The 12,735-nt window shown below is 37.8% G+C and overlaps 1 protein-coding gene across 1 annotated transcript in view; it reads left to right on the forward strand.

Moving 5' to 3' along the window:
• Window positions 1-657: 657 nt before the first annotated feature.
• Window positions 658-12,735, forward strand: part of LOC124794636 (metallophosphoesterase domain-containing protein 1) — a 73,322-nt gene continuing 61,244 nt past the window's right edge. The window contains exon 1 of the mRNA XM_047258148.1: window positions 658-1,121. Coding sequence (XP_047114104.1) covers window positions 999-1,121 — 123 coding nt within the window. The 5' untranslated portion in view covers window positions 658-998. The remainder of the gene's footprint in view (window positions 1,122-12,735) is intronic.

Raw genomic sequence — 12,735 nt, forward strand, 5'->3', positions numbered from 1 at the left:
TTTCAGCGCTCATTCAACTTTACGACTCTATATCTCAAAATTAACAAAAATGGACTTGTACCACTATTGAAATAAGCCCTTCATATGCACACACAGCACATCGATCTCGTGAGGCACAAGGCTCTCATAACGAAGTACGTACGTCGGTCAACAGATGACACTAGGAAAAGTATGTTAACTGCGCTTTTTAGTTGCTACTTGGGACACTTAGTTGCGATTTGTCACTGAAATCGCAGTTTGACTCGGTAGCGAATAGCGTAGTATGAACTTTGCTCAACAGATGGCAGTGCTAACTGCGCTTTTTAGTTGCTACTTGCGACTCTTAGTTGCGACTTGTCACGGAAATCGCAGTTAGACTCCATAGCGTACCGCAGAGATGGGCGTAGTACGAACTTTGACCCACAGATGGCACTGTTAACCGCGCTTTCTAGTTGCTACTTGCGACTCTTAGTTGCGACTTGTCACTGAAATCGCAGAAAGCAGTGCTAAATTCGACCAATAGATGGCTCACGTCTTTGAATGTGAAATACTATTTGCGACTGCTAACTGTGACTGAAATCGCAGTTAGATTCTGTAAAGTTGCTACTGTGATATCTGTGACTTCTCAGTCACTGTGATTTCTAACATACGCGATTTCCTGCCAACCACTAAGAATAACAGTACTCGGAGAAGCAAGTGTTTACCGTGTATGGCAAAACAATAACCTTGTAATGAAAAAAGTTTGTGAATACGTACCCGAGCCACTTGATTAAATCTTCTATTTACAGAAATTTAGAAAGCATCCTATAGTTGAACTTGCGATATCCCAAATGTTGCCTAAACTCTGAGCTTTGACATAGTGTTCTGTTAACGTCATCGATGGACGGGCTGTTCGAATACTAACGTTGTTGGTAATGTGAATCAGTCGGTCGCACTGCTTGGAAATAAAAATATGGACCAAGATTAGTGTGTTTTCCGTTAGTAAATTATTTCTGGGATTCGATAACGGAACCATTATTATGAGCATCTCTATTCATGAACTGTCGAGTAATCCAACTGCTGCATGGAAAGAACTGTCAAAAAATCAGAAAGTGATAAAAGTTCAAACGGGTCCACCGAAACCTTTGATACCAGATGATAAGGTCAGCAGAAATTATGACGATAATGCAATTAGCTGTACCGCTGAGTACATTGCTGTTTTGCAAAGTAGCATGTATAATATTTTTCTATGTCTATTGTGTACAAGCCAGTCGAAGTATACTTATCCCAGCCTTTATTTGTTTGTTGACCAACCGTAGACAATATGCGTTTCTAGCAGTAGCTGGTAGAAAAGTGAAATTAAACACGGTGACCAAGTGAAGATTTTGTAATTTCGGCCGAACTGTTCGCAGGCAATAACTGATGTGATAATACTCAGATAATAGGCACTGTAAATAAAGCTCAAAACGGTACTAGAGGCATGTATCATATAATTTTAATTTTGGTGTTACAAGCACGAAAGTGCTCGTGTATGCGTTCATTTATCATATGAATGTATGGATACATAAATACTGCTTAACGCTGTAGCCTATAAAAATCACCGTTGTTGAAATTAACATTATTATAATTTTGTTTTATCTGTTGTGAGCAATGTACTTAGTGTTATGTAGTAGGCCTATAAATCTTAACATTCATAATTTAAAGTTCATATAAAAGAAAAAGGTGGTTGAACCAAATTTAATTACGTTAACCGGTGCAACTTTTTGACTTCAGTAAAGTGTAGCACAGTTGTGTTACTGAGACAATGCTCTTCTTGTGCTGGCCTGCTGGTGTGTGAAATACTATTAGTCTAACCCTATACTTTTTACAGAGTTGTTATTTTTGTATATGTTGTCTGTGCCAAAATTTAAAGGTCTGTGGTAGGACATACTTGATATTCTGTTGTTTACATAAAATTGTAGGTCAGTTACATGTTTTTTCAGACGTTTTTCTTGCCATGCACTGCTTATATTTGTGCAACACCTCTGAGCATAGTGTGCCTCCTTCTAGTAAAGAAATGTATCCTCAGTTTCTCTCTGTCATTTTTTTCTCTCCATTCTTGCTGAGGGAGATTTTAGTATATGCACCATGTAACAGAAATGCTCGCTTCAGTCCTGGATATATAGTTTGGTATTGTGTTTTATGTGTATATAAAATGCTGTGGACTCTCCTCCAATAACTACTTTTCACAACTCTTTTAAATTTTAAATTCCCAGTAGTACATCATACAGGTCTATTGAATAAGAGGAAAAAAAATCTAAATGTGAGGGTCAAATTTGATATTTCATCATGAAAGAATGGCCTCATTTTTTTAGAATGGACATTCTTCCACCCTATCTTCAATGTTTGTTAATTATTTTACGTTAGTTTCAGGACGTATATTGTGTATTGTTATAATTCTCAGGTAGTTGGATTGGTATTGTAGTAGTATAAAATTGGCTACCACATGAAGTCTGGCACTGTTCAAATACCATTCAAAATTAAAATAATAGAGAGTGTTTCTTCTATGATAGTTGCATTAACCAGCAGTAACAAAATACAAACTTTCATTTATATCTCGGAAATACGGAAGCGTCCGATCCCGCCCGTCTGCTTTGACCCATGACGTCACAAATATGGCGGAAACAAAAACAAACACACACACTTTCCACAAGAAGCCTAATGTCACTAACGGGACAAGCGCGGGAAATGGGGTGTTTTGGGTGGGGGCCAAACTAAATATAAACAAATTTAGACGCCTTGCTTAGCTACAACGTGTAAGTGAAGACAGCCATGCATGAATACACCCCCCCCCCCCCCCCCCCCTCAGGGGTCGTAACCCCTGCAACCCATAGAAGATAAAGATGCTTCAGTAGCTGATTAGTGTTTTTTGTTAAAAAAAAAAAAATCTCACGGGATAGAACGAACAGATCAGAAAGATAAATATAATAAACTAAAACAGGAATTGGAGGAAACAGATAGTTCAAATAAGTAATAAGTGTTTTTAAATTAAAAAAAAAAAAAAAATCTCACGAGATAGAACGAACAGATCAGAAAAGTAAATAACATAAGATAAAACAGAACTGGAGGCAGCCACACTCAAACCAAACTCCGCGCCGTCATGACTCCACACACGACAACACCCTTACGTCACGGGTCAAAGCCGACGTGTGGGATCGGACGCTTCTGTCGGCCCTATATCTCCAATTAACATTTGAGAGTAGAGTCTCCTTATACTGGAAGTCACCTGATGGTTCAGGTAGTTCATCCTAGAGATCATTGTCATCTCAGTCTTTGAAAAGAAATTGAAATCTTTAGGTGTCGTATCAAGACTGTGTGGACACTAGACTACATCAGGCATTCAGAGGTATCTTCTTTTTGGAATGATTGCTTTACATTTCCATGGATTGTAACACTTTCATTCTGCAACTTGCCTCTTTGGTTGCACAAAGCAGTAAAGATGTTGATTAGCATGATATGCACACTCTCTGATGAACACCAGAGGGTGAAACATTTCCACTAGTAATACATGAATGTCACCTCTCAATTCACAGTTTATGAGTCTTACTTTATTTATTCACCACATGAACAAGACCGCAGTACAAACTATTCTAGACATGCTATTAGTTCATATGCATGAGATCAAATATTCAGGCAGATGGAAGTTACTCTGTCAGCCATCCTCATGTACGTTTTCTGTGGTTTTCTTGAAACATTTAAGTGCATGCTAGGATGGTTCTGTAATAAGGACATGGTAGACAATGCGTGCTTTCCTCATGGGCCACCTGCCTTATCCCTGTAATGGGTGTTATGTATTATGTGTGTTGCATATTTTGAGCTATCAATTTGCATTGTATTGCCTTGACCATTCATGTATCACTGTGATGTGATCCTTGGAATGAATAAAGATAAATAAATAATGGTCAGCAACAAAAGCGAACAACAAATGATTAAATAAAAAGTAGCACATGTGTATGAATATTTTGCATTTTTCAGATGAAACTCATGTTAAAGGAGGTTTGTCACAATTGTTTACGAAATGCTTATTGAATGTTTAATATATAGGTAATTGCTTAGTCAAAGAACACTATTTTCATATGTATTGTACATTACTGAAAGTATCTGAAAAGCAGATTGTTCCCTTTCATACCAGCTCTCTTATTAGTTCCATCCTACACAATTTTTGATTTATTGGAGTAGATCATAAATTGCTGATTGTAGAGTTTCTTGGCGTCATGAATTATATTGACCAGGTTCTTCTTGATACATACTACAATTATCACAAAAAACTTATTGTCTCTAGTTTTACTGTATGCAGGTAGCAGCCATTTATTTTTGCAAGGCACTCTTATTCCTGAAGTTAGCTAGTTTTTTTAAATGTCCTTTTGTGTTGATGTTGTATAGGTGGGGATTTTATTGGAAACAGCATGTCGTAATGGTGCTGCAGAATACTCATAAATTTCTCGCTCTTACTGTCAGTAACATTGGTATAATAGAGACATTTCCAGCCAACTTTGTTGAGCGGATGGGTGACAGTTGCTAAATTACTTTTGTTGCCTACAGATCTTTTGTAGACATATTGTAATATTTGTCTGCTTAGGGCCCAGATATATTTAGCACAGTCATGATCTGATAAACCATTAAAGGTCTTGTGTAATTTGTGAACTGATGCCACAACTACATCAACAAAAAGACCAGTACGGGCAGAAGAGATAGTAGCTGTTTTTCTTATAGATTTGTTTCCCATGTTTTCCATGTTATAACTTTTTAACTTATTATTTGTTTTTGGCAAGTTGTGATCTCTCTTAAGAAATTTTCAGGGTGTTTAACTGTTGTAAGTATAAACAAAAGGAGCAAATAGAGGAAAGTGAGTGGTAGGGCCAGCCACCAGCCAACCATAGTTCATTCTCGAGTGCAACAGGTTTGCTGTGTTGCCTGTTTTTTTAGGTATGTGCAGTGCCTTGTGAAGTGTGGCTGCCCCCCACATCTTGCCACTGCAATCTGTCAATCGCAAAGTTATTTTAATCTGAGTATCACTGCTTCTGCTGTGGTTGTTGTTGTTCTTGTTCTTGTTGTCATCATCGGTCCAAAGACTAGTTTGATGCAGCTGTCCAAGCTAGTTTGTCATATGCAAGCCTCTTAGTTGCCTTAAAAAAGGAATCAAAATTATGGCTCTTGAACAAACATTATTAGAAGAAACAAAACTGGCATTCTACAGATTGGAGCATGGAATGTCAGGTCCCTTAATCGGATAGGTAGGTTAGAAAATTTAAGAAGGGAAATGGATAGGTTAAAGTAGATATAGTGGGAAATAGTGAAGTTCCATGGCAGGAGGAACAAGACTCCTGGTCAGGTGAATACAGTGTTATAAATACAAAATCAAATAGGGGTAATGCAGGAGTAGGTTTAATAATGAATAAAAAAATAGGACCATGGATATGCTACTACGAACAGCATAGTGAATGCATTATTGTAGCCAAGATAGACACAAAGCCCATGCCTGCCACAGTACTACAAGTTTATATGCCAACTAGCTCTGCAGACGATGAAGAGATTGAAAAAATATTATGATCAGATAAAAAAAATTAAAAAAAAATTGAGATAGTGAAGGGAGACGAAAATTTAATAGTCGTGGGGGACTGTAATTCAATATTAGGAAAAGGAAGAGAAGGAAAAGTAGTAGGTAAATATGGAATGGAGGTAAGGAATGAAAGAGGAAGCCACCTGGTAGAATTTTGCACAGAGCATAACTTAATCATAGCTAACACTAGGTTTAAAAATCATGAAGGAAGATTGTATACGTGGAAAAGGCCTAGAGACACTGGAACACAGAGATTTAGGAACCAAGTTTTAAATTGTAAGAGATTTCCAGGGGCAGATGTGGATTCTGACCACAATCTGTTGGTTATGAACTGTAGATTAAAACTAAAGAAACTGCAAAAAGGTGGAAATTTAAGGAGATGGGACCTGGATAAACTGAAAAAACCAGAGTCGTAGAGAGTTTCAGAGAGAGCATTAGGAAATGATTGACAAGAACAGGGGAAAGAAATACAGTAGAAGAAGAATGGATGGATTTGAGAGATGAAATAGTGAAGGCAGCAGAGGATCAAGTGGGCAAAAAGACAAGGGCTAGTAGAAATCCTTGCGTAACAGAAGACATGTTGAATTTAATAGACGAAAGAAGAAAATATAAAAATGCAGTAAATGAAGCAGGCAAAAAGGAATACAAACGTCTCAAAAATGAAATTGCCAGGAAGTGCAAAATGACTAAGCAAGGATGGCTATAGGACAAATGTAGGGATGAGGTATATATACTAGGGGTAAGATAGATACTGTATTCAGGAAAATTAAAGAGACATTTGGAGAAAAGAAAACCACTTGTGTGAATATTAAGAGCTCAGATTGAAAACCAGTTCTAAACAAAGAAGGGAAAGCAGAAAGGTGGAAGGATTATATAGAGGCTCTATACTAGGGCGATGTGCTTGAGGGCAATATAATGGAAATGGAAGAGGGTGTACGTGAAGATGAAATGGGGGATACGATTCTGTGTGAAGAATTTGACAGAGCACTGAAAGATCTATGTCGAAACAAGGCCCCGGGAGTAGACAACATTCAATTTGAACTACTGATAGTCTTGGGTGAGCAAGATGTATGATATAAGCGAAATACACTCAAACTTCAAGAAGAATATAATAATTCCAATCCTAAAGAAAGCAAGTGTTGACAGGTGTGAAAATTACCAAACTATCAGTTTAATAAGGCACTGCTGCAAAATACTAACACAAATTTTTTACAGATGAATGGAAAAACTGGTAGAAGCCGACCTTGGGGAAGATCAGTTTGGATTCTACATCTACATCTACATTTATACTCCGCAAGCCACCCAACAGTGTGTGGCGGAGGGGACTTTACATGCCACTGTCATTACCTTCCTTTCCTACCCCAGTTGCGTATGGTTCACGGGAAGAACGACTGCCGGAAAGCCTCAATGGACGCTCAAATCTCTCTAATTTTACATTCGTGATCTCCTCGGGAGGTATAAGTAGGGGGAAGCAATATATTCGATACCTCATCCAGAAACGCACCCTCTCGAAACCTGGACAGCAAGCTATACTGCGATGCAGAGCGCCTCTCTTGCAGAGTCTGCCACTTGAGTTTGCTGAACATCTCGATAAAGCTATCATGCTTACCAAATAACCCTGTGACGAAATGCCCCACTCTTCTTTGGATCTTCTCTATCTCCTTCATCAACCCGATCTGGTATGGATCCCACACTGATGAGCAATACTCAAGTATAGGTCGAATGAGTGTTTTGTAAGCCTCCTCCTTTGTTGATGGACTACATCTTCTAAGGACTCTCTCAATGAATCTCAACCTGGTACCCGCCTTACCAACAATTAATTTTATATGATCATTCCACTTCAAATCGTTCCGCACGCATACTCCCAGATATTTTACAGAAGTAACTGCTACCAGTGTTTGTTTTGCTATCATATAATTGTACAATAAAGGATCCTTCTTTCTATTCCGTAGAAATGTTGGAACAGCAGGCAATACTGACCCTACGACTTATCTTAGTAGATAGATTAAGGAGAGGCAAACCGGTGTTTCTAGCATTTGTAGACTTAGCGAAAGCTTTTGACAATGTTGATTGGAATACTCTCTTTCATATTCTGAAGGTGGCAGGGTCAAGTACAGGGAGCGAAAGGCTATTTACAATCTGAACGAAAACCAGATAGCAGTTATAAGAGTTGTGGGGCATGAAGGGGAAGCAGTGGTTGGGAAGGGAGTGAGACAAGGCTGTAGTCTCTCCCCGATGTTATTCAATCTGTATATTGAGCAAGCAGTAAAGGAAACAAAAGAAAAATTCGGAGTAGATATTAAAATCCAGGGATAAGAAATAAAAACTTTGAGGTTCGCCTATGAAATTGTAATTCTGCTAGAGACAGCAAAGGACCTGGAACATCAGTTGAACAGAATGGACAGTGTCTTGAAAGGAGGATATAAGACGAACATTAACAGAAGCAAAATGAGAGTAGTGGAATGTAGTCAAATTAAATCAGGTGATACTGAGGGAATTACATTAGGAAATGGGACGCTTAAAGTAGTAAATGAGTTTTGCTGTTTGGGGAGAAAAATAACTGATGATGGTCGAAGTAGGGAGGATATAAAATGTAGACTGGCAATGGTAAGAAAAGTGTTTCTGAAGAAGAGAAATTTGTTAACATCAAGTGTAGATTTAAGTGTCAGGATGCCTTTTCTCAAAGTATTTGTATGAATTGTAGCCATGTATGGGTGTGAAACATGGACAATAAATAGTTTAGACAAGAAGAGAATAGAAGCTTTCAAAATGTGGTGTTAGAGAAGAATGCTGAAGATTAGATGGATAGATCATGTAACTAATGAAGAGATACTGAATAGAATTGGGGAGAAGAGGAATTTGTGGCACAGCTTGTCTAGAAGAAGGGATCGATTGGTAGGACATGTTGTGAGGCATCAAGGGATCATCAATTTAGTATTGGAGGGTAGCGTGGAGGGTAAAAATCGTAGAGGGAAACCAAGAGGTGAATACACTAAGCAGATTCTGGAGGATGTAAGTTGCAGTAGTTACTTGGAAATGAAGATGCTTGCACAGGATAGAGTAGCATGGAGAGCTGCATCAAACTAGTCTCTGGAATGAAGACTACAACAACAACAAACAAACAATCCTGTGTATTCATTAGATGAGTTTCTAGTTTTAGTACACTCGTATGATGAAAGAACATCTGTCTAAAAATATATGAATCTCAGATCTTAGACTGTGTCATGAACTGTAAATATTTGAATCTCAGATCTGAAGACTGTGTCACAAACTGTAAATTCCTTAATCTATGTATTGCAATAGCAAATTGTTTTTATGTATAGGCCAAGTATGTAACATTGTTCTCTCAATTTAGAAAAAGTTGTGTAGATAATAATGCCAAGCAATAACGTGTAACTCTAGTAAGCAAGGCTCTGACTTCCACAGAAGACAGGCACAAAAAAACCTTTTTTTTTTGCAATCAGTTGATGTTGGATCAAAATAAATAAATAAATAAATAATGTTATGAATATTCCACGTGGGAAAAATATATCTAAAAACAAAGATGATGTGACTTACCAAACGAAAGTGCTGGCAGGTTGATAGACACATAAACATACACACAAAATTCAAGCTTTCGCAACCAACGGTTGCTTCATCAGGAAAGAGCGAAGGAGAGGGAAAGACGAAAGGAAGTGGGTTTTAAGGGAGAGGGTAAGGAGTCATTCCAATCCCCCGGGAGCGGAAAGGCTTACCTTAGGGGAAAAATAGGACAGGTATACACTCGCATATATGTGTGTATATGTGAGTGTATACCTGTCCTTTTTTCCCCCTAAGGTAAGCCTTTCCGCTCCCGGGATTGTAGTGACTCCTTACCCTCTCCCTTAAAACCCACATCCTTTCGTCTTTCCTTCTCCTTCCCTCTTTCCTGATGAAGCAACCGTTGGTTGCGAAAGCTTGAATTTTGTGTGTATGTTTGTGTTTGTTTGTGTGTCTTTCGACCTGCCAGCACTTTCATTTGGTAAGTCACATCATCTTTGTTTATAGATATAAATAAATAATGTGAATTACATAATTTGAACCTGTACTCAAACCGTGTTCTCCCTGTACAACTTTTTTCCTTCCACTACTAAATTGACAATGTCTTCTGTTTTCTCCAGAGGATGCTCTAATTTTCCTATACTTGATATCTGTTGTTCCCCTAATTACATGCATTTATCTTCTAACCATTCCTGCTTAGCCATTTTGCACTCTCTGTCTCCTTATTTAGACATCTGAATTCCCCCTTGCGCCCACTACATTTGCTCTTTTTTTTATTAATACATATTTTCTCCTTTCATTAATTAAGTTCAATATTGTCTATATTATCCAGGGATTTCTACTAGACTTTGTCATTTTTACCTATGTGAACCTGTCCTACCTTCTTTATTTCATCTCTCAAAGCCACCCATTTGTCTTCTATATGGTCCTGTCTCGTGTTACAGTCCACCATTGCCTATGTTGTCTCTGAAACCCCCAAGAACTTGCTTTTCCTTCAGACAGTAGAAACTCCAGGTTGGAATATCAACAGTATTAGGAAAAGGATAAGCACACCTCATGCACACATGGGTCAGTTCCTTCAATTTATCCAAGTCCCATCTTCTTAAATTCTTACATTTTCACAATTTCTTCTATTTTAACCTGCAGTTCATAACCGGTAAATTGTGGCTAGAGTTAACATCTGTCCGTGGAAACTTCGTAAAATTTTGTTTCAGAATCTCCGTCGTACCATTTTATAATCATTATGAAGCCTTCCAGTGTTCCCTGGTTTCTTCCACGTATACATCCTTCTTTCATGCTTCTGAGACGAAGTGTCAGTGATGATTAAATTATGCTCTGTGCAAAATCGTACCAGGCAGCTTCCTCTTTCATTCCTCTCTCCTCGGTCCATGTAATTGTGCAATTTTTCCTTCTCTTCCTTTTCCTACTATCAAATTCCACATCACAGTTAAATTTTCATTTCACTTAGCTATCTGAATAATTCCATTTGTACATATAATAGACAAACATCCTGAATATTAACTTCCAATGTAGTAAATTGTTTGATGTTTCTCATTGTGTAAGAAGTTATTAAAAAGCTTGGAACAGATACTGAACTTTTGTTCTTTGCAGACTGCTGGAGATAAACACATTGTACAAAGAACTGAACTCAGGCTTGTTGAAAATTGTTTGCATTCGCATGAAATGTTCCATCTGTAAAATCACAGGGACAGTCTTTTTCTTGTCTTACGCAAATCAGCTGGTAACTGTTTCCTTGATGTATTTTGTCTCCTTGTTTTTCTTTTTTTCTATTGTCTGTTGTGATGTAGCTCCATCCTCCATGGCTTTTAAATTGTGCAGCAGCTACTACCTCTGCTAGCAATTCATAACTAGACAAGTGTGGAATGCTTGCAATCATTATCTGCCATCATTGAAGATTATACTTATGGGAAAAGATTTTAATTTCATGCAGTATTATTCTGTTTCTCAGTGGGATCTGTGCTCAGCAGCTCTTGACTTCTCAAGTTCTCAATTTGTAATGTATATTAATTGAAGTTTACAGAGGGATAACAGTCAAAGTCATCTAAGGTCAAATTTTAGCTTTGTCATCTTGTTATAGAAATGAAGAACTTCCAGGCTGTGAAACTTAAATATGATATTGTAGTGCCTGTGTTGTTAAGAACAACACTGCAGCGTTCCTTCGTACATGCATGCATCATTCTTCTTAACAAGACAAGTGCTGCAGTATCATATTTATCGGCTGACACCGGGCAGCAGCTTATAATTAAGATGTCCTCCCTGTACAGGAATTACATAATGTATGTATGAGTGCAGGTTGTGATGCAGGAATAACAAGATATGGAAGTTTGGGTCCAGCTGTGAGCTGTTCATAGTTGCCAAAGCTGTTAAGGCGACCAATCGCGTAAAGTGGGAAATCTGGGTTCGAGTCCTCGTCGGGCAAAATTTTCAGTGTCTTCATTCCCTTACACAGCTGATTGTTGTTTGTATTTGCAACTGCAAATACATTTCATGTGAAACCTTAACTTTGGGGATATAATCAATGCCCATGTAATTCAGGCTCTAAGTTTTTACGTACATTGGAAGAATGATCAAAGTCACATTTTTCCTTTGGAAGGTTGATCAGAGTCCACACATCCAGGTGTAAATTATTCATTGTTGTTTTTTAGTATTGTGCACTGTTAGTTGTACTGTAGCTTTCTTTTGAGACAGTGTTCGAAAATGGAGCTTTGAGTGAGAATACCGGCAATGACTACAAGTGTTCATATGGGAAATGTTTTGTAAATGCAACTAGCACAGAAAGAAATACATTGATTAAAGAGTTCAGTGAAATAGCATCTTATGATAAACAAATCTAATCATTGTGAAGCCTGTATTGTGCTGGAAACAAAAAAAGAATTCTGATGAAGCACAATATCATGACTTCTCCTGCAGTTATAAAGTTAGGGTGTTAAGGGATCTGAAGACAGTTGAAATACCATGAAGTGCTTCTATCCATCCATGGCATTACGAACCGATGCCTCATCACTTTGAAATGTTCCCTAGTCACTACAGGGAAAGCATACATCAACACCGTGGGTAAACATGGTTATAGGCCACACAAACGTAATGACGAAACAAGAGGCAAAAATCATGAACATATACAATCGCTCAAAGGGTGTACTGCTCATTAGAAGACCATAATGTCAAGAAGCTACACCAGATGTTCTTAAACAAATTCCTGGGTATCCCAGTGTCCTATGAACAATATCATGTAACTTTTGTGACAAAATATAAATTTTGGCTGCCAAATGACAACACCTGCAGCATATGTGATGTTGTCCAAGTTGATTCACAGTTATGCAAAGGTTTCTCCCCAGGACCTGATTGAGAAGAGAAAACACTTATCTGTTTAAAATGAACTGCACAAATGAAAGGCTGACAAGTTTTTTTTTTTTTTTTTTTTTGAAATAAAGCAGACTGGACAGGGGGAGTGTAGAACATAAACAGAGTTGTAATTATGATGAATCATGAGGAAAAAAAACCACTGCCCATTATCTCAACAAGTTACTACCAACTGTCACTTTACTCATTTAATATATATTGCCGTGCTACAGCTAAGTCTTTGTTCTACACCTACAGTCGAACCATGGCAAACAAAGTTTCAGATGAAGTTTGTTCTA

This window comes from Schistocerca piceifrons, chromosome 4 (genome assembly GCF_021461385.2).
Source record: "Schistocerca piceifrons isolate TAMUIC-IGC-003096 chromosome 4, iqSchPice1.1, whole genome shotgun sequence".
NCBI lineage: Eukaryota > Metazoa > Arthropoda > Insecta > Orthoptera > Acrididae > Schistocerca > Schistocerca piceifrons.